Source organism: Paroedura picta, chromosome 12 (assembly GCF_049243985.1).
Source record: "Paroedura picta isolate Pp20150507F chromosome 12, Ppicta_v3.0, whole genome shotgun sequence".
Taxonomy (NCBI): Eukaryota; Metazoa; Chordata; class Lepidosauria; order Squamata; family Gekkonidae; genus Paroedura; species Paroedura picta.
Window position 1 is genome coordinate 2,282,792 of NC_135380.1, and position 22,334 is coordinate 2,305,125.

A 22,334-nucleotide genomic window follows, 5' to 3' on the forward strand; every position below is an offset into this window, starting at 1 on the left:
CAGAGGCGCACACAGGTAGGCGGTCACACACTGTTCTCAACATACTCAGGCTCCGTTAGGGGCGTGGTTTCATTGGGCTCCGTGTGTTTCCCTCCATCGTGGTTCGGGGTCCGCTCCTCCTCCGTCCGCACCTCCACAATGGGCTCCTTGGATTCGTCCTTCCTGCAGAGGACACGGAGTTATTTGCATCAGGGGTATGGCAACTGCGGTCCACAGTCTGGCCTCCGCTTATCTAAAGGACGGACGGCACCCTCCTGCGCTGTCCAGCCCTCCTGCTAAAATCCTCCTGCCAAGCACTGCTTCCTGCCCTCCCGCCTGCAGAGGTGAGGCAAGCAGCAAGCAGAGGCAGGGCCTTCTCTGTGGTGGCACCTCTCTTTCTTCTTGTGGCTGGCCTGGCCTTTCCCCTTGCTTCTTGCCTGCTTTCCTTTAGGCGACCGGCCAAACCACTCTAGTTGGGCACTGAACGGAGCACTCCCACCTCTCTGAGCAATGGCATCTTGCTCCCTTTTCTGCTGTGCACTAGTAAGGTTGCCAACCTCCTTGAGAAATGACAACTGAGACTGGTTCTTTCAGAGGAAGTGGCTGCTTGGGAGGCTTGGTCCCCCTCCCCAAATGCAGCCCTTCCTAGGCTCCACCCCCTCAAACCTCCAGGAATTTCCCAACCTGGAGGTGGCATCCCTAGAACCCAGGCACCCTGCAGCCTCTCGTGGGCTCACGGCAAGGACCACCGAGCCAGAGGGGTCGGGGAAGAACCGCTAGCGGAGGGGAGACCAGAAGGTCCCAGGGAGGGACCAACACATCGTGTTTCTCTTTACTCACGAGAAAGCTGCCTTGCCCTCTTCCATGTCCTTGCCCTTGGCTCCGGGCCCAGACTTGCCACACAGGTTGACGGCGATGCACATCAAAAGGCCGCACTTGTTCAGGAAGTAGCAAGTGATGTCCACGGCCACCAGCAAGACAACGAAGATGACGATGAGGATGCCCACGATGGCCGCAGTGCCCAGACCGGACGTGGGGCTTGTGCTGGCTTTAGGGACCAAAGAGAAGGAGGAGAAAGCACAGGGGTTAGACAGACATGCATGACATGGACGGGTCCTGTCTGCACCCCCGCCCTGCCCCGCCCCGCCCCTTTCCCCAAAGGCAGGGGTCCGGGCTGCTTGCACAAGAGCTGAACATGTCCTTGCTCCCGGTGAAGTTTACCAGAGGAGGGCCTACTTTTGCCTCTTCCCACAATACCCGGGACTACAAGGAAGGGTGGAACTTCCCCTCTAGAACGTTGAGCAGAATAAGGACTCCTTCTACGGTGGGGAAGAGGCAGACCCCTTCCCACTAGGCCTGTCAGGAGCCCCTCGGCCTTCAGTGGTGCGTTGACTCAGCTGTCACTGCCAAAGGCATGTTATAGGGCTCTGCACAGGCCCTTCTGCCAGGACACCCCTAATCCCAAAGGGATGGGCTCCCAGTGGCCAAAGCAGCCTCCGCCCTCAGGGGCAGGGCTCTTCTGATGTCCAGCCCTGAGTATTTCCCCCGGGGCACGTTCTACACCACTAGCTAGCGACTGGAACCCTCTTCTACAAATCTATCCTCTTGATTCGAGTTACAAGTGGTTTTTTTTTGGCTCCTTTTTGACCAATGAATGACTACCAATTTGAACAGGCGCTTGAATTAACGTGCATACCGTAAAACAAGGCTTTGGCCTGAACCAGGATAAGGCTAATCTGGGGAAGTAAAGGGAGGGTGAAAGTCAGTTGGCAAAAATTCTACAACAGGTGGTGGGCAGGCTTCAGGGAATCCAGGAAAATAAATATTTGGTTCATCCTTTATGTCTGCCCATGCCCTCAATTCACAACCAACTTACGGTGAGCCCAGCGTGGGGCTTTGAAGGCAGGGGAGAAGCAGAGGTGATTCGCCAGGGCCCTTCTCTGCAGAGCCTTGCTTGGTGGTCACTCATCCACATACAATCCCTGCTTAGCTACCGAGATCCCCATCATTCATCCTATAGAACTTTAATACATTGAGGGCGGGGGGGGGGGTGAAGGCTGGGAGTGGGGCAGCAACAAGGAATTTGTTTTGGGTGGGAGCACTCATCACCCCGGGAGTCACCCTTGATCTCTGCCCGTCACCTTCCCTGTGGACCCAGACTTTATACTCCTCTCCTTGTGTTCTTGCAATGACCTCATGTCCACTGTCTTCAGTTCTGTTGCGCCCCCGCATGCTCACCCGCTGCCTGCACAGGGTGGGGCACGAGTCCAGCCAGGACTCCATTAAGCACCCTTCTTTCAAACTGAACCGGGAGACAAGACTGTAGTGAAAAGAAGCGCAGCCAACCACGGCCACGAGCCCCGCAGAGGCAAGGGCCCCCATCCCTCCAAAGGCTCTGATGCAGAAAAGGCCTCTTTCATCAGCCGCACACCTGTGATCAAAGCCCTCTTGTGGCAGGCGCACCAGCTGATGCCACGAGCCACTTGGCAGCTCCATTAACATTCCATCGAATGATCTTCCTGTTTTACAGATGAGCTCTCCGAGGCCCTCCACAGCCAGATCCCTCCCTGATCTCAGAATCTGGCTTCCCGTGACCTTATCTGGACGAGCCCAGCTCCAGCCCAGCCTCCTTCATTCAAGCCGGCTCTCAGCCCGGACAACCCCGGAAGCCGACACAACCAAGAGACCGCCTGGTCTCCTCTGCTCAGCAGGGGCTGGAGAGGCCAAGGAAGTCCTCTGCTTTGGCTGGAGAAGTGTGCCTCTTCCCTCAGAGGTTCATTAAACGGTCCCCAGAATGTCCCCACCAGTCTGCTCAGCTCTCTGCCAGGAGGGATAATTAAACGCATTTGTCACCCTTGCTTCTTGCGTGGAAAGGAAGGGGAGGCACGTGCATTTGAAACTCACACATGTACCTGCCGGCTCCTGGAGGAGACCGATCAAGAGTGACATTTCCCTTCCCTCTCTCGTCTCACCTCCAGTCATGAAAAACCAAAGTGAGTGATTTTGGAGGCCTGCATGCGGTTGGAAGCTATTCCAGTTGCAGTTTTCACCATCTCTAAAAAACTGAGGTGACCTCGGTGCATCCCAATTGTCGCTTGGAGGTTGGTCTCCAAAGGAATGCATGCAGGGAAACTCTTATCAAGGGATATCACCCGCAAATCCCTGTGTTTAGAGGCAGGGCATCCCTGGGCACCAGATGCTGGGGGCAGTTATCACGGTCATGCCCTGTTTGTGGGGGAAGGGTTGTAGCCCACGTCTGCACGGGAGGTCCCAGGTTCAGCCCGCAGCATCTCCAGTGGACAGGATCTCCGGTGCTGGGAAAGACCTTTCTCTGCCAGGGACCTTGGAGAGCTGCCGCAAGTAGACTATATTGAGCTAAATCAGGGGGGTTCCAATCACCTTGAGCCTGTGGATCGCTTAGGATTCTGATACAATGGGGTGGACACAGCCACAAAATGACTGATATGGTAGGCAGAACCAAGTACAAAATGGCTGCTGTAGGGGGCGGAGCCACAAATGCAAGGAAGGCAAGGGCAATTTTAAAAAAGTGAAAGTAATAGAATAAAACCAGTGCTGGTGGCACCTGCTGCCCAATCAGCTGTCCAGTGGCCAATCAGAAGTCGCGTGAGATAAGAGTCCTACCTGGCCCAACCCCTTTTCTGAAAAAACTTGATGGACACCGCGGCATCCAAACTCAGACAAGGCCTGTTCCAGGTCAACAAGGAAAGGCTGGACTAGATTGGCCTTGGTGGGGATTGGCAAACTGAGGCTCCTGCCCGAGGGGGACATGGATTCACAGCAACGCTACACCATCTGCACACTTGTCTTGGGCTCCTCGAAAGGTCTCCTCCAAGGCTTTCAAACCGGCCATTCTCTTTGGCAGGGATTTGGACCTTTATAGCAATTAGCAACAGCGCAGCACGATGTCAGAGTCAGATCAGATGGAGGGTGGTATATAAATATAATAAATTAATTAATAAATATACATTGTTGGCAGGCTTAATCAGGAAGAGTCATATAAAGTTTATTAATCTAGTCCCACATACAGATACAAACCTGGATTACAGCTGATAAATCAATCCGTTATCCGTTATGTGTCTCTTTGAGAGTAGCATGACTTCACTTCAAAGTGAATTAGGCCCTCCTCAGTCCACTGACTCGGAGGGGGCTTAGAAAGGTGCAACTCTGCTGAGGAAGGAGTGGGCTGCAAAATACTCTGCAGGGGGTATTTGACTCCACAAAGATCCCATGAGATATATGAAACAAATGATTTCCAAAGTCTGAAATGTCAAAATGTCCGTGCAGATTCCGGGAATGTATCCTGGCAATATTTACATGTTCAAGTTTATTCGTCTCAGATTACAGGATTCATCAAGCAGGAAGGGAACACAACTGGATTGTGAAATATCTGTGTTTGTCCTTAACTGTTTTATGCAGAAGGCATTGAGAGCCCAGCAGCACCTTTAAGGGCTACAGAGTTTTATTCAAGCTGAGCTTCCCTGTGAAGGCACACTTCCTCAGACACAATGCACCTGAATATATTCAATGTGTTAATGTGTAGAATATGGTATAGAAATGGAAGTGTTGACAGCTGGCAAAGGGGTCGGGGTGCCTTACTAGAAGTGGGCCACCTCTTTTCCCAGAACTGGAATGCTTAATAAGAGTACCGGATGTATTGGGAATGGCGATTTCAAATGGAGCAGCCACAGAAAGTATAAGCACTATATGAGTAGGAATCCTCTGATTAAATGAAATTGTTCTATATCCTTTTGGAGATCTGGAAAAGACGACTCCAAAACGGAATAAAAATATTTTGAAACGTTGAGGGCATGAGAGAGAGAGAGATATGTGGCTTGTCAAACCGCTGAAACGTTTCTCTGGACTCCTATTTTATGCCTGTAATTGATATTCCAAGGACTGCAGGGGAAAACTGCCACAATTCCTCTTTTAAGGAACATTTCTTCACACCCCAGAGGGACGGACCTGATCCAATGGGATGAAATTAATCCAAAGGAAATTCCGTTTAAACATCTGGAAAAAGTTCCTGACAGTTAGAGCGGTTTCTCAGGCTTCCTCGGGAGGTGGTGGATTCTCCACCTTTGGAAATTTTAAAGCAGAGGCTGAATAGCCATCTGACACAGAGGCTGATTCGGTGAAAGCTCAAGGGGGTGGCAGGTTACAGTGGATGAGCGATAGGTTTAGAATCAGATTTTGAAGGGAGCTCTTGGGTCATCTAGTCCAACCCCCTGCAGGGGGTAGGACTAGATGACCCAGGAGCTCCCTCCCAACCCTATGATTCTATGATCCTTTCAATGACTTATGAGGCAGTTGTGTTCAGGTCCTGCAGTCCAACCCATCTGCAATCTCCTCTGAGCAAAATCCCAGCTGACCTTCAGAGTCTAGTTGAGCCTCTGCCGTGGAAGCTCTAATCAGCTGAGATGTGTCCATAGCAACGCTGTCAGCTTCCTGCAGACCTCAACCTACAAAACAGAGGCCGGCCAGGTAGCAACTTTTAAGTTTTTGTCTCTGTATACCAGATGTTAGGATTCCCAGCAGCCATTTCCTAAGACGCAAATTCCCTTCTCTCTTCTGTACGCACCACCTCAGCCTCCGCTGCCACTGGAAAAACTGCAAAACGGCCAACAACCCCAGGCTCGTTGAGGAAGGGGCGGAATGGCAGAGCACTTTTAAATCTGAGGAATTTTGATGGCATTTTAAAATGTTTCATTGACTTATGATTTCAAATGTCTAATTTACTGTTGCAATGTGGAGGAAGGGGGCACCGTGCGCAGCAACGCCAAAGGCTGGAAACCCCGCCATGGGCATGACTCCTTATGCTTCCAAGTGTCACGTGGCAAGGGGGGGCTGCAAGAACCGACTCCTTTGTAACACAGCATGCTGGAAAAGCGGGAAACACTGCCATGGAAACACCAGGTCTGCAGTGGTGCAGACTAGAACTCCACTTGTGATGGCAGAGCATTTGCAAGGCACAGCAAGCAGGCAGGAATCTGCAACGGACCCACAAAGTTGTACATGGAGACGCTGAACCACCAAAAAGGAACTTTTTCCTATTAAGTTACAGAAGCCCCCCAAGACGAGGCCATGGGAGGTCCCAGAAAACCCTGCAAACAGTCACTGAAGACGACAGCAAAATGGTTTATTTGGCACCGGAGGTGGAGAGAAAACAGCACAGTTGGTTCTTGGTATCCCTGGGAGAAGCCCTGCCCACTGGACACCCCGTAGAGTCACTGCACGGAAAAGGCTCTAGGGTTGGGCAATTCGGTCGCCAAAGCGGCCAGTCCCGGACGTAGCAGCCTGTGCCACGGTGTGAGCTCCTACAGGCGAGAAGGGCTGCTTTGGCGGCCACATTGCCCAACCCTACTTAACGGATATAGTTCCACACCCACCATGCTCCCCAAAATAACCTAGACACCTTGAATGTTTTGGTCTTTCTCTTGATTTCTCTGCATGTTTTTTTAAAATAAAAATAATACAAATGTATAAACGTAACGAGACAGTTAAGCCTCCCTGCTGTCTTACTAGCAGAAGTGCCAGATCAGGGCAGGGGACGTGCCGGCCACTCTGAGTACGTGGACTGGAACTGCCTGCCCCCTGGGCATAGGGAGCACTGAGGCTCTTCGAGTGAGATTTGGGCCTGCTCATTCACACAATCCTCCTCGAGAAGCACAAGCCAGGGGGAAGGGGTGCAGCCCTGCAGCGAGGCCTTCGTTCACGGGGGAGGGATTGCATGGAACAACGTGGACAGAAACAGGTTTGGGCAGCATCTCACGGGGCTGGCCTCCCAAAGGACCCGTCGCCCGCTTGATAAACAAAGCTGGAACCATTACTGTGCTGGCTGAACGGGACCTTCCGTGTCGGCAGCTGGAGTGACTTTATTTATTTTTACTGTAAGAGGCTGCAGAAAAGACAGCAGAGCATATTTCCGGAATTGAGAGCAGATCCCAAGATTCCCACTGGGTGGATCAATATCCAATTTCCCCCCTGATTTCTGGTGGGATCCAGGCCAGGTCTGGGAATACCACGAGAGGCAGGGACATTCTTGCAGCTGCAACCTGGATGGTTCAGGAGACCAGACTGCACTTGTTTTATGGTCCATGGAAACAAACTGCAGAACGACTGCAGGCTGCCTATCCCTGTCTTTGGAAGTTGGAGATCCCCAACCTGGCCCTGAAGTTCTCTTAATCCCACCGACAAGGAAGGTGACCTTTCACAGTATTGCTGTCCTGACAAATCCTGGAATATCTATCTCCTTTGAATGCATTTTTAATACTTATCACGGGGCTGCATCCTCTGTGACTCTCCTTCAAGAGGAGTTTTTAAAAAGTTGCATGAAAGCCAAGAGAGCGGCATCCCAGGCTCTATACAGACGATGAATTCCCCTGGAGCTGCTTACCTCGCTCTGGCCCTTGTTTGCTGGAGAGTGATGTGCCCAGTCAGCTACGGAATGAGCATATCGATCTGGTCGGTCACAGAGCTCCCAGCTGCCCATTTAACTTGGAAGGAAGGGGACTGTGGCACCGTTATGGACTTCGCACCACAAAGCATCGGAGAAGCCCACGCCGTACAAACCAGCACTGGCAGGCTGTTCCTTGTACAGTTGTGAACGAGGGTTCCCAGCCCACTGAGAACACACTGGCAAATGCCAAGGAGGGGAACACACACAATTCTGGGTTTTGTTTTTAAATGGATTCTACACCAAGAATTCCTATCGATGCTGGAATTCCATGTGCAAAACTGCAACATAAGCAACAGCAATATATATATTCAAACACCTGAAATCCCAAAAAGTTCATCCAGCTAGCAAAGGGGAGGCCCCTCTGCCCAAGTCACTAAGCACGGGGACCTCTCCTCCGGGCAGGAGTTTGTGGTCAGGCACACTCCTTGGCTACAGCAGGGCAGCTTCTTGCCAGGGCCTTGCTCGTGCCATCATGTGACTCAAACTGCTTGCCAGGAACATCGGTTGTCCCATCCAACATTTAGAGCTCTGTGCAGATTTAAAGGAGCAGAAATTTCCCTGTGTTCAGTGACACTCTTATGGTTGCCCTGTGTTGGGAATGTAATGGGATTGGTTTGTCTGGTGTCGCCGGAGGGGGCCACACCAGCCGCCCCAAGTAGCGATCACTACTGGCACAACTTCATTCCCAGTGCCTTTCCAGTGAACGCTGGCTGAGGAATCCATCCCTTCATGGACCCCAGTGCACAGAACCCTAAACCACGGGGGGCGGGGGGTGGAGTGGGGGGCGGGGGGTGGAGGGATTCAGTTTGGGCACTTCAAGCCTGCAAGTATCCATTTCAGTCTGTAGACTCATAACTTGATATTTTTTTGGGTTATTTTATTGGACTTTAATTAAAAAAAAACAAAACAGATTTCACCGCACTATTTTCAAGGATGAACAAACTGCTATGTGTGAGAACGCAAAGGAAAACTGGTATTAGAAACATTGTTTTGTCGTTCAACTTGAGAAGAATAGCCAATCCAATCACATCCAGCTTCTAAAAATGGTCCGTGTGTTTGGGTGCGCACGCATGCACAGAGAGGAGATAGTTGTAAGGAACTGTTAAAAAAGCCTGATTTTGAATCCCCCACCCATTTGTCATTACAAAACAGCAATGCCAAGCCCTCTCCTCCATAAAATAGCCATCTCTTGTGTTCTGCACTTTATTCCCCCCCACCCCCCCACCCCCCAAACCACCACTGGAAGCAATCCTTGCAAATAAGGAATTCTATCTTGCTTTCGGGCCTCAGAGGAAACCAGGGTCTTCAAAAGCAAATCTCTCTTGTTGCTGGAGCGAGTTGTGTGGCAAAGTTTCTAACAGAGCAAAAGCAGAGCTGCTGCAGAGAGAAGCAACGGAACCAAGGGGGACATCGCAGGACCTCCCAAGGTCGCTGCAGGCAGCCAAAAAATTATTCCCAGGAGGGGGTGGAATTTTTAATTCAAACACAATGTTGGTGCATGTGGCGGGGTGGATGTTTCCAGTGGGATGACAACAGACACAGGAAAGGAACAAGGGAGAAGGGATTGGGGAAAGAGAAAGAGAGAGAAAGAGAGAGAGAGAAAGAGAGAGAGAGAAATAGATAAAAGAAAAATAGGTCATAAATGTGGAAAAAACAATAAGAATTTTAAAAGGTCTCTTTAACTTAGTATAAATTAAAATATTCAAAAGGTTAGAGGAGCAGAGCGGCGGCAGCAACAGCTATGCGGCAGCGAAAGGGAGAGATCTGGAGAGGGCAGGATTAGCCAGCCAAGGGCCCTGAAATGAGCAATGCAACATGGGGAGCTCAGAAGGGGGGGGGGAGGCACATGGGAATGAACTGGTGGTGTCTGACAAGGATGGCTCTCCCTCTCGATGGGGAACCTTTCAGCCAAGAGAGGGAGGGAGATCAGCCCCTCCCAGTCCCCAAACCTAGTCACACTCGCCTGGTCTTGCGGGCAGCCTTCCAACCCTGCCCTCCTTGGACACAACCCACCGGAACGCCTCCCACTGCTCAGCTCAAGAAATGCAAAAAACCTGGAGGTGAAAGTCAGGAACCCCTTGGGAGACCCTGCCTCACAGCCTGTCTCCCCAGATTAGACATTCCCCACAGTGTATGCTTTGCTATGCAAGATTACAGCCTGTGGCTGACTGTGTTTCACAAACATATGAGTGCAGCAGACACCAGCGGGCTGGAGACGGACGTCACTGAGCCAGGAGGATGCTAAGCGAGACGAGTTCAGGAGACGCTGGCAAGAAAAATAGTCTCCCACCTCCCCTTGGGCTTGGGCGAAATTCCTTCTGGAGCTCTGGGGCCGCTGACTGCCCTTCGGCCTCCCTCGCTGTCACCGACCCGTTCCACCTCAACTCCGGTCAGCTTTTCCTCCTTACGCCTTTTTCCTCCTTACGCCTGCAACAGCAATTGCCCCCAATTCCGTCTCAGAGGGGAGCCGTACGAGTTTGCGGTAGAATGACTGGACTCAAGACCAGCTGCCCCTTAAGGGCCAACAAGGTTTTGGGGACAACAAAATCTGATTCCAATGTTACCTTCAAGGCCAACCAAGATTTATTCAAAGCGTGAGCTTTCGAGTGCATGCAGGATCAGAATAAACAAAAACGCTCCAATGCTTAGACTCAAAATCCTGCTGTATCCCTTTATTTAGATTCTTCCCCTCTTCCTGCAAATCTCTAAATGACAGCCAGCCTGTCAGAACAATTCCCCCTTTGCCTCTGTCCTGCAGGTATGGGATTTCCCCACCTCCTCAGTTTCACTCCCCATTGGCACTCGAGACAGGGTCTCGTCCTTCTAGGCTCTACATCGTGCCTTGCCCACCACCTCGGTCTCAGTAAACGTGCAATGGCATCAAGGTCACCCCTTAGCACTGCATCCACCCACCCACCCCTTCCACTCTGAAATGCTTTTCACACCATTCTTATGCTAGCCGACACAACTCCGACTCCCCTGCATCCAATTCACAATCAGGGCTTCCTTTCCAACCAAGGAGACCCTGGCACGGTCCTGCCTTGCGTCACAGAGGGAACAAAACCTCCCCACTTATCCGTACATTTGCCGAAATTTTCAACCGCGAAATCCCAGTCTGCTTTTTCAGATTTCACTTTTGAAATCTGACCTGCAGGGATGTTTCGGTTTCAGCGCTGAAACGGGAGGCATTCAAGGCAAGCCTCAGCCTTCTGGATTGTCACAGATGTCTTGGTAAAGTTTCTCCCTGGAGCCGAGAAATCTAACAATAATTGAAAGGGTGGAGCAAAGGGTGGAGCGGAAATGGTGATCCAGTCTAGGTCATTTACATCCAATTATCTCAAGAACAAATGCAAATGATATATATACATATATATATAGATGACCCCACCACCAATTCATTTGCGCTCTAGCTAGAGGGGGAAGAATTGAAATAGATGAGGGTGGGGAGCATTAGAGCTTTAGGCATGGAAAAATGGATCACCCTAAAGCGATGTTTTCAGCAAATCATAAACAAGCGTTTGTTGTTTTAATAATATGTTACTGCATATTGTCCCCGTTAATGAATATCCCCGCTTAGTCAGATGACATTTCAGCCGGCAAACTGCACCATAGCCCATGTGTGAGGACAGGAGATGGACGGGGAAAGCAGGGGCCACTGCTAAGAGCTCGTACTCTGAAAGGTGGCCCTGCGTACTCCTAGCACCCGGCGGTATCTAGAATGCCTCAATCTACTTCCAAGTTTTTGTGCTGGACACTCTCAATACCTCCTGGCTCCTTTCCCTGATTAGGCGAAAGAAAATTCATGATGCTAAATATATAAACTTGTGCTTAATCTCCATGATAAGTACACTTCATAGAGTTCAGCCTCCTTTAGCACACTGTGCAAGCCAGTTTGAACTGTGAAGGGCATTTTCCTTTTGTGCTGAGAATGGACATCTATGGTTATTCAAGTCTGCAGGAGAACAGCTGGGTTTGACAAGGGGAGCTTGGACCCCTGAAAGTTCATACCCCCAACATCCTGTTTGTCTCGACCGTGCTACTGGGTCTGAACCTAGAGCCGGTATCCTGCCGTCTGCGCTTGAGCCTGCTGCCCATCATGCCACCTCCTACCATCACAAAAGAATGACACACAAAACTGTGTTGAGCCCTGGTTGGGTGGCACAGCCCCCCATTTGGACGGATGCTCTGCCACAGATTACGCGTTCTACCTTTCTCCTGAAACAGGCCAAGCCACACTGCCGGCACTGAGACAATTCCTCCGAAAACGCCAAGAGAGCTCAGTGGATGAACACTGAGCCGTTCTACACTGAAGTGTCACTTCTGTTGCTCGCTTAACAGGGAGTTTCGTGTGGAAACTGAAAAGGAACCATCAGCTGTTGTCAAGGTAATTTCTCCCAGACGTCTGGCGGATCACTAGTTAGATCTGAACACTGTTAACCGTCCATGTTTACAGAGGGACCACATTACAGCTCTGCGGCTCTCCGCCACTGACTCCATTTGGTGTGGTGAACCCGAAAGCAACACGTTCATGTGGAAGGCAGTCCCAGACTGTCCATGGTGCATCTCCTGATGCAATCATGTCTAGGCAGTGCAGGCCTTGATACTCTATGTCCTACGGCTCCAGAACAGAACTCTGCTATCATAAAAGACTGCTGGCTGAAGTCAGTGGGAGCCAAGGGAGAATCCCCACTTTTGAAACCTGCCCCAGAGGCTCTTCCGTGAAATGCAAATGCCACAGAACCTTCCTAACCACAGTCAGTCAAATCTTTCTACTCCTTGACAATACTGCCTGTCTGCTGGTCACATGGACTTTCTCCTTTGGCCACAACGGACTGGCTTCAACAATTTCACGGAGCATCACAACGATTAACACTTTCCAGGATTCTGCAGGGGGCCAGAGCATCGGAGGGGCAATGCATACCACGGATCCCAACCAGCCACGCTGGGTATGCACGAGGCCGGGTAATCAGGCTTAGCATGGGCAACCGGTTATGAGGATGGCTGTAAGCAAGCAAGTTGCTGAGGGGTTTGGTGTGTGCATGTCTGTGTGTTTTTCTTTTAAGGGATGTGGTGCCATTGCATTAACTTTAAGCAGAAACGGGTGGGAAGAAGCTGGACGCTGCCGTACCTGGGATGATGGTCGGCTGAGCGGAGGTCCTGAAGGCATAATGGGCAGGCCTGGACTTCCCTTGCTGGTTCTCCGCGATCACAGAGACCTCATACTCTGAGTTCCAGTCCAGAGACTTCAGCATGACGTGGTCGCTGCCAGAAGGGAGTCTTATCTCCGGCTTCCAGTCCGAGGAGTGCTTCTGCAGGGAGAAGAGAAGACAGCAGGAGGCAGCTTAGAGGTGGGTGAGCCATGAGGGCCGAAGGGGCTATGTGGGCCCAAAGAACACGGGCAGTGAGGATGCAGTTCTTCCCATCCCCCCTTCTGCTGGTTCCGGCTGTCACAGGTGGTGGGGCTCACGTAAATGAGGCTGCTTAAAGGAGTCCCAAGACGCTCTGTAATAGACAAGTTAAGACATTTTTGGTGGCCCATTGGAAGCTACTGTGAGAAGCACCCTGTCTTCCACGATAGGTTAAAGGGCAAGGGCTTGTCCAGAAGTGACCATACTCCAAGCCCAGCCAGGTATGATTACAGAGCTACTGGGTTGTCCAGCAAGTTCACATTCAGAGACAGTGCTACATTACAGCTGAGTGACTCTTGGAAACCCTATCAAGGTTCTTCCTTGAGGTGCATGAAAGAGATTTGGAAGAAAGAGTTAATAGCACCAGTGGAACGGAATATAAATTTGGGACACGGAGGTCTTGGGTAGCCCAACAATCAGGGCAAATGATCGGGGGGGGGGGGAAGCAATAAGAGAATTGCAGCCCAGAGTCTTCTGCAATCCTGCTGAGAAAGACAGGCGTGCATCCTGACAGGCATGCTGAGAATGCTGGTGCAGACTTTTCCCCACTCAGAAGCAAAGAGGGACAGCAGAATCTTGTCACATTCTGAATGATGCAAAAGACCAGGACAGACAGACAACAGCCTGGTCTAGCTGAACTTACGACTTTGTATCGGATGAGATAATGCCGGATGGGGGATCCTCCGTCGTCTTGCTTGATGAAGTTTACTTTCATGGAGTTCCCGTCCTCTCCAATCTGCCCTTCCAACTTGGGGGCACTAGGTTCTCCTACAAGAACAATGCAAGTCACGCTTAGTGTTTAGGCCACGTGCGCAGTGATCAACCACCCACCAGCACAATGGGTGGATGAAGCGATAAATGAAAACCCACAATGCTCCCACGTGAACAGCTCTAGAGGTCTGGGATAAACGTCACGTGTCCCTGGAGGCACAACCTTCGGATCCAAAGGTGAGGAAATGAGCAACGCTGACATAAGTAGAAAGCGTAGCGGTTCCAAGTTGGGCTACTGAAATGCTTTGGGAATTCCTCAGCGGGATCCACACTGGCACCACCTCTCCCTATTTCAGCCCTCAGTCTCCATTCCAACCCTCCCTAAGGAATTTTTTTCTGGCTCTTTAATATTCGTAGTGCTATAGCGCAGTATCCATTAAAACAATGTACTCGTTCCCAGTTTTCTTTCTTTTTAAAAAAAACATCTTTAACCATTTACATTAAGACTATATTGCGGGCCTAAATAGAAACTTGGCCATTATAGGAAGTCTCCTTCCTGAAAGGTTTTTGAGAGAAAAGTCCCATGAGTTGGGGTGGCTCAGGCATCCTTGGAGAGGGAGGCCAGCCCCCTTGCTGACCTCTTGTCCCTTTCCAAAGCAAAATAAGGACTCCGGAGACACGGAGCGCCTCCCAAAGGCAGAGAAGGGAGTCACGAGCCCAAGGGAAACAAGGATCCCAAGGGTAAGGGTGGACTCATCACACCCCTCCTGCACAGGAGGAGCACTTGCTCGATCCTGGAGTTAACAGCTTCACCTAAGAGAAAACATCAGGAGCTAATCTGGATGGTCTTCCTTCTCAGATGAGGGAGCTGAAGATTCTCAAGACAAGGCTGGGGGTTCGCCCAGTACCACCCTCTGGCCTCATTTCCCCTGGCTACCATTCCCTGCCACGAGTCACTGTGGGATCGCCACGGGGGAAAGGTGAAACTGGGAACCGTCAAAGACTCCCCTGCTCACCACCACCTCTGCAGGTGCGGATTTCTCCCTTCCCTTCGGTTAGGCAAACTGTTCCGCTGAGAATTTCAGCCCCTGCCCATCGCTGAGTGAGCAAGGCAAGGAAGCGGGAGGACACAGGGCGTGAGGACGGGCTGGCTGTTTTTCTGAAGACCAGCTACGGACCACAAAGCATTTGCCCCAGAACACCTTGGCTTCAAAGGGTTTCCACCGCAGACGGCGACTCTCCATTTAGGGGCTCTGTGTGCATTCTGACGTTTAGGGAAGTCTGAAGAGGACGGGGCTTTTCGGATAAGAAAAGAGAAGACTAAGAGGGGGGCATGACTAAGCTCTATACAATTATGCACAGGGTGGAGCGGGGTGAACGAAATCACTTTTTCTTTACACAACTGGTGATTAAAACATGGAATTTGCTGTGAAAGGAGGTAATGGTGGCCATATATCTACGTCAAGCTTTAAAATATTAGCAGCCTTGTTGGAGCTGCTTCCAGAGAGCAAATGCAGAGCCACGGACGGCATCATGGACTGTGTGGAGCAGTGGTCAGAATGTTGGACTGGGCTCTGGAAGACCCACGGAAGCTGGGTGGGTGGCCTTGGGCCAGGCACACTCCTTCAGCCTAACCTACCTCACAGGGTTGTTGTGAGGATAAAATAGAGGAGGGTGATGTGAGCTGCTTTGGGTCAAATAAATACATTGTTTTGAGTTCTCGCTAGAAGCATGCAAACAAATACACAAAACAAACACCCACCCACAAAACCAGAGCAGAGCCCCAAATAAATCCTAGACCAAGGAAGACAACTGAACCCATCAGAGCAGGAAAAGTTCCTCTAACCTCATGACCATTTTGGACCCTAACCCAACAAAACTGACTGGACTGCCAGGCATGTAATTTGTGTTTAAAAAACAGCCATTCCTTTTCAACAGGTTTTGACAGCAACTGGGAGGTCCTGCAGATGAAAGCTCTGGAGCTTTTAGCTCGGCCTGCTGCGAATATGTTTCTCATTGCATTGGGTTGTGTTATTAGGAATAATGGGACATTACAGCTGTCAGATATAGGAACAAAGAGGAATTATGACAGGCTGAGTTTTCTTCGGCAGCATTATTAGTCGCAGCCCGCTGTGCAATTTGTCCTGAGTCGCCTGTGGGTCAGCTTCTTCAGCGCCTGCATGACCCAGCTTGCAGGCAGGCAGTATGGGGTCTGGGGAGCGACCCCCCTGGAAGGCTGACTGAGCAGTAGGCTTATTGGGTAGGAAAACCTCCAGTAGGGCTGTGCCTTGGAGCTTCTGCACAGGCCACCCTGGCTTCAGGACAAAACAGCACAATGCTGAGTGGCCACACCATCCAATTCTGCTTGCAGCCGATTGCAGGAAAGGGAAACCTCAACCGCACTACCATTAGGAGACCAGCCTTAAGTAAGCCTACTCAGAATCTCACTCACGTCTGTCCAATGTGGCTTACACTTAGGAAAACACTCTTAAGATTGTGCCACAAGGTCAAAGTCAAGACTAAATTGGCCATTTCCAAGGGTTTCCTCTGAAGAACCCCCCCCCCCTGCCATTCCCTGGGACCCCATCCCTTCTAGAGCACCATCTAATGGAGAGCAGCGAATGGAGAGAAAATTTAGTCTACCTCCAACCCCAAACACCAGGAGAGGGTCTCAGCTGATAGGTGCTGTTGTTGGACCTCTGGGGGGACTGCCTGAGAAAGGATGCTGGACTAGATGGACAGCAGATGCTCAGAACCAGCAGGGCTTTCCTCCTGTTCTTCTCCTAGCATGGAAAAGTTCTCCTCTCACCTCCTGGCCAGAAGTCTGAATAACTCAATTTCTCTCCGCAGCCACATCAATGGCTTTTTAAATGTTTTATCCCTTTGTTTATTATGTATAATCATAAAAAGGAAGGAAGGAAGGAAGGAAGGAAGGAAGGAAGGAAGGAAGGATTAACAAGTCATTGCTTTGGCTACAAAGAGTGTGTGTGTGTGTGGGGGGGCACTTATTAAAGCTCCGCCCTCAACAAGAACTGACAATGGATGGATTCAGGCATGCTGTGGACAAATCAAATTAATTGGAAGTAACTAACTAAGTAGATAAAGGAAGCATCTTTGAAAGAGGAGAAATGTTTAAGGAAAAAGCAACTAGGAAACTGAGAGGACGCTTATGTCTTTCCAGATGGTGCAACTTGTGGCTGCTGCTGCATCTTACGTCTTTTTTTTTTAAAAAAAATCTACAGATAAGATCTGAACAATGGCAAGAAGGTAAGAAGGACAACACTGGAATATGCAGTGGGCTGCCAAGAGGACAACCTGGATTCCCTGCAAAAGCAGAGTGAAGAACTTCCGTGCAATTTCAGACAAAGAGGCAGAACTAGAGCAGGCCAGGGCCTCTCTGGCTAAACCATGGGCCTGGCGGCCTTTCCCTGCCCTCCTCTACGTGGCAACCTTTCAAATTCTCCAAGAGAGCCCTCCTGACCCCTCTGAACCCCCTCTTCTCCAGGCTGAACATTCCCAGGTCCCTCAGCCTTTCCTCATAGGGCTTGGTCTCCATACCCCAGATCCTCCTCGTCACTCTCCTCTGCCCCCTCTCCATTTTGTCCACCTCCTTTTTGAAGTGAGGCCACCAGAACAGCACGCAGGACTCCAGGTGGGGGCTGACCAATGCGGTATAGTTGATATGTTGGACATAAATCAATGTAATATACAGTTGTCCACTAGAGGGAGAAAACATGTGTGGATCTCCACCCGCTCCAAGAAGAAACAGGAAAACAAGGAGGAAAATGAGCCTGCGGAAAAGCCCCCAGTCCTGTCTGCTAGGCCCTGCAAGGGATATTCAAGGCGAATAAAACAAGTGGAGGCTTTTTCCTGCCCAGCAAGGGTGATGGAGGCTGGAACTGGGGCCCTTCTGCTCTGTAGGAAGTGTCCTTTCGATGGTCCCTGGCCAGACAGCAGGGTCCCTGCTGAGTAATCTGAGTTTTGCAGAAACAGCCAAGAACTGTGATTGGCATCGTCCAAAGCAAGAACCACCGGAAAGTAAAGCTCATGTGACAGAAGTCTTTCTCTCTCTCTTTCTGCTTTGCACTGTGTTTTAGGCTGTAAGTAGAAAGATCATTATCCACACACAACCACACGCACGCACACACATTTATGTGGATTAGTACAAGACTGTTTTCACAAAAAGGACGAAAAGTTTCACGGGTTTAGTACGTTAGTTCTGTCCAGACCATCCGGCCATCCTAGCATGACGCTCAATGTGAGTAGCTGAAGAGAGAAAAGACGTTTGTTATCAAGGGTGCTGCAGGGGTCATGCTACAAAAACATGCACAAGACACGGAGGGGGAGGAGCCTGGAAGCAGCAAGGACAGCGGGGGTGGGGGCGCATCTCCCATTTACACAGAGCTTCACGGAGACTTCAGGAGGTCAAAACTTGGCCTATCAGTCTGAGAAACCCCTTTAAACAGAGATTAATTCCCACCAAAGCTAAGCGTGAGAGACAGAGCTTTCCAAGACACTAGGTGTCTGATGGGGAGGGTGGGTTGCTGTGTTCATTCCTGGGGAGGGAAAATAAGTCAGAAAAGGCAAGCTCAACAATAAAACAAGAGGCACAAGAACACCTAACTGAAAGTGCAGACTGCATCCAACCTAGAGCCTCCAAAGTACAGATTTTGAGACGGAGAATGAAATGGGCAGAATTAATACAAATCACAGCCGGCAAAATATGTCTTGGCCATTTTTCAGAATGGTGAGAAGGAGGAAGCAAAATGTCACTGCACGGTGCCAGTCAGGGTGAATCATTCACTGTCTTTATTTCAAACAGGGCTGGAGATTCCCTCCAGTGGTGAGTTCTCCCGGTCCAACCCGGCTCCACCCTGTTCCTTGCACCCATGTTGACTGGCCAGAGCAGGAGGACGCTTCATTTGCTGCCCTGAAATCTCTAAGTGTGCTTCACCGGTAGGAAACATTACTGTTAACTATACGCTGGTATTTAAAAGGAAGGAACCCCTGGCCCAGTGGCTCGGCCTCTCTAAACTCTTCCCTTGGCCTCTGTGTAAACAGGAGTAAAAGCGCAACAAAACATTTGCCACGATTTCAAGCTGTGACTTACAACACCAAGAGGAAGGGACGGGCGTGAGGGTTCTCAGGAATGCATGAGGAGAATGAGTCGGGGCAACAGAGCAATATACCGATGGACATGCTGGGTGTTAGTGCTGCCGGAACCTTTGCGGGAAGAGAGGGAGAACGGGCCCCGGACTCCTCTGCGTGTGCACAGCGAGGCCAGCGTTAGCGTTGTGGCAAGCCCTTGCTTGAAAGATGAGGACTGCTCCTGAGGTGAGAGTCAGGAGGACATGACTGGTGATGGATTCAATGGACTTGTCCCGAACACCCTTCCTGCCAGGGCTGCCCTGCCTCCTAGGACTCTTCGACTGAAACGCTGTTTCAGAGGGGAGTCAGATTAAAGTCTGGAAGCATAATTGGGGAGGGGGGGAGATGAGTTTGAGAGATGCCTCAAATTCAGGTTGCTCTTGGGCTCAACGAGTATTTTGCAGGGAAGATTTAAGTTTCAGTGCAACCACCAGGGAGGTTGCAACCACCATGGAATCATCCGTTCCTTGTCGCCTGGAGTTTTGTACTGGAGAGTAAACCGATTGCCTGATACTGCAAGGGGCAAATTGTTTGCTTCTTGATTTTGGGGGAACCATCAGATGCCACCGCAAGAGGAATGCAGCTTCCATTCAGGTTCTTTCTCACAGCAAAAGCTGCTGTGGGGATGAGCACCAGGACCGTCTTCCCACCATATGAATAAGCCCCGCAGCAGGTAAAAAGTTGACTCTGCCAAGGAATTCGTGTCTTTCTCTGCATCAATCTGCAACTTGGCTTCCACTGACATAAATTCTCGTCTTAACGGCTTTTTCTCATCTCTTTCCAAAATATGAGCACGTTTATCCACAGCCTGCTCCTATCTACATAAATCTACTGGAGTGATGCTACAAAATGCCCAACTGCTGAATCATGATACGCAAACAGGGGAACAAAACCAGGCTACTTAAATGTGTGATCAGAACTGGGTGTTCTGCTCCCAGAAAGCTGCTGCTATGATGCCCCTGTGCGGAATTCTCCAGCCTTCCAGTGACATCTAGTTCCATATTGAAAGTTGGGACAGCAGGATCCTTTGTCCGTTTTTCTGCTGTTTCCACTGCAATTGACTGGCTGCTGATGTGATAAGAATCCTACAGCTATGTGTGCCATTGCCTCTCAGGAGAAAGGCAAAGACTTGACACGTAGGTTTGCTGGCTTCAGCAGTATCCTGCGTCATGCATGGTATTTGATTTCACCCTTTTGGAATCAGTCTCCCTACATTGGGGCAGGGTAGGGCAATTGTATCTTGCACAAGAGGGGAGAACACTAGGGGTTTGCATTTGGCTAATCGAACCAAAGAAATCCCCCCAAAATGCCTTATTAGTATTTTCTGTGTATTATTTCAACCAGATATTTTGTTTGTTATTGGGGAGAGGGGGAGAGGCAGCCAGATAGCCACAGTTAAAGAGCTTTTAAAAGGCTCTCTGTGTCTTTAAATGCCTTCAGAGTGAACTCTCAGCTTGGAGAAGACATTTAAATGGACTGTGAGCCCTTTAAATGCCTACGGAGTTCACTCTGAATCACAGTGCTGCCTTGCAAAAGGCATATAAAATTTAAAGGACCATTTTCCCTTTAAAGTTTAAATGCCTTCCTCCTTCTATTGGAAACAATGGGGGGTGGGGGCACCTTCATTGTGGGCCCATAGAATTGGATCCCCTGGTCTAATCTTTTTCAAACTTTGGGGGGGGGGATGTTGAGGAGAGGCACCTGCAGCTGTGCTTCTACCTTAAAAAAAAACAGATCGATTCTCCATTGTACCCTATGGAAACCATTGACTATAATAAGTATAATGGAGCCGATATTTTTTTAGCATTTTTTAATATTAACAAATCCATATACCACATTATTATTGGGATTTCAGAATATCAGAAAATAGCAATATTTTAGGGTTTACTATGAAGAAGAAGAGTTGTTTTTTATACCCTGATTTTCACTGCCCGAAGGAGCTTACAGTCGCCTTTTCTTCTTCTCTCCATAACAGGCACCCTGTGAGATAGGTGGGGCTGAGAGAGCTCTGACAGAACTGCTCTGTGAGAACAGCTGTAACAGGACTGTGAGGAGCCCAAGATCCCCCAGCTGGCTGCATGTGGAGGAAGAGTGGGGAATCAAACCTGGCTCTTCAGATTAGAAACCACCGCTCTTAACCACTACACCAGGCTGGCTCTCAGAAACTGAAAAATACCAGGGAGGGGGGGATTTGGCACACACCTAGAGAGCACTGGAGACAAATTAGCTAAGTGGCAACACTAAGTGCAGCCCTTTCTAAAGTGAAGCCATGCTTCTGCTCACTAACAGACTACAAATGGTCTGATGGGCCACCATGGATCTCAGATACCAAATTTCTGCTGTGCTGAAGATTCCAGCGGGGGAGGTGGAGGGGGGGATCCATGGAGCAATTCAAATGAACTCAGGTCGGCTCCAGGTGCAAGGGTCTGGAACAAATCCTGGCTCCCTAATTAGTGATCCCGCATGCTGTGTGTGTTTGCCACATTCACACTTTCCATTTGTGTGTACACAGAAAGCATCTGAGAGGGGCACGCAAAACTCCCCCCCCCCCCATCGAGAGAAGTAAATAATGTAAACATTTTTCCCCTGCTATTTTGCCAGCTCAGCAGAAGGATAACAAGACATTGTTTAATTGTTTTTGCATGCAGATAGAATGTACTGAACAAAAGGCTGAAAAGGAAAAAAAAATAATAATTTAAAGAAGAAAATTGAGTGGTTTCTACTGTATGTCTGAGTGGCCAGTCTGTAGGGTTTGTTTGATCTGTCTTGTGCTGCGTAAAATTCATCAACCAATCAGAACAAACCTGCGTCTTTGTGTCGTGATTTTTTTTTTACCTTCTGTTCGCCAGCGTGGACGACATCGTCAGCCCCATGCAAGCCACATGACAAAGGTCACATGATACGCACGCACATGATTGGTTGAAAGGAAAGTGGAGGAGGTCACATGGAAAATACAAAAGAAATTAAAAAACTGATGTGAACAATGGGCAAGGGCAAACCAATCAACAACAATCACAGATTAAATTAAAGTCTAAACGAAATCAAATTAGCCACTCTGCATTGGGAGAAACATTGGGGTGGGGTGGGGGTGGAGGGAGACAATAAAAAACCCAGCCTGCAAACACAAGATTATTAAACAAGGAGAAGCCACAAGTGACTACGACAAAAGGCTCAGGGGTTAGGCAGAGCTGCAGGGCAGCACGGAATTAATGCTGAGACAGGGACGGAGAAGAAACATTATTGACAGGAGAGAAGAGTCTTCCTGGAATCTGAGCGGCAGTCGCATCCTGAAGCCTGTCCGGAAGGAACAAAAGAAAGAGGAAAGAGACGTTATTCGGAGGAAGCTCGCCCAGCCAAAAGGGAGCTGCCGAAACCAGCGTTTGCCTTCAGGATCCGCTGCAAATGGATCCCTCCTTCTATAGGGGCAGGAAAGACAGCAAGCAAACCAACACGCACACCCTGCTCACACAGCTTCCTAGTCGGGAGGGAAAGACGTTGCAGCAGAATTAATTTTAGCCTAAGAAGCGTGGCCAGGGCAGGGGGGGGGGGTTGAAATGCAACATGCCCCCCCTGGAGTCAGGGCCAAGTCAGAGGAACGGAGACGGCCAGAG

General features: G+C 49.9%; 1 protein-coding gene across 16 annotated transcripts in view; it reads right to left on the reverse strand.

Annotated features, from left to right (window-relative positions):
• Positions 1 to 22,334, reverse strand: part of NCAM1 (neural cell adhesion molecule 1) — a 181,041-nt gene that overhangs the window by 8,687 nt on the left and 150,020 nt on the right. For 11 of the 16 annotated variants that reach the window (XM_077306236.1, XM_077306234.1, XM_077306231.1 and 8 more), the window contains 4 exons: positions 13,508 to 13,632; positions 12,585 to 12,765; positions 820 to 1,027; positions 46 to 162 (listed from right to left, as the gene is read on the reverse strand). In XM_077306236.1, the coding sequence (XP_077162351.1) occupies positions 46 to 162; positions 820 to 1,027; positions 12,585 to 12,765; positions 13,508 to 13,632 (631 nt within the window). Of the gene's footprint in view, positions 1 to 45; positions 163 to 819; positions 1,028 to 3,982; positions 8,888 to 12,584; positions 12,766 to 13,507; positions 13,633 to 22,334 lie in introns of those variants that run through there. The other 5 variants (XM_077306238.1, XM_077306244.1, XM_077306243.1 and 2 more) reach the window with 1 other exon arrangement.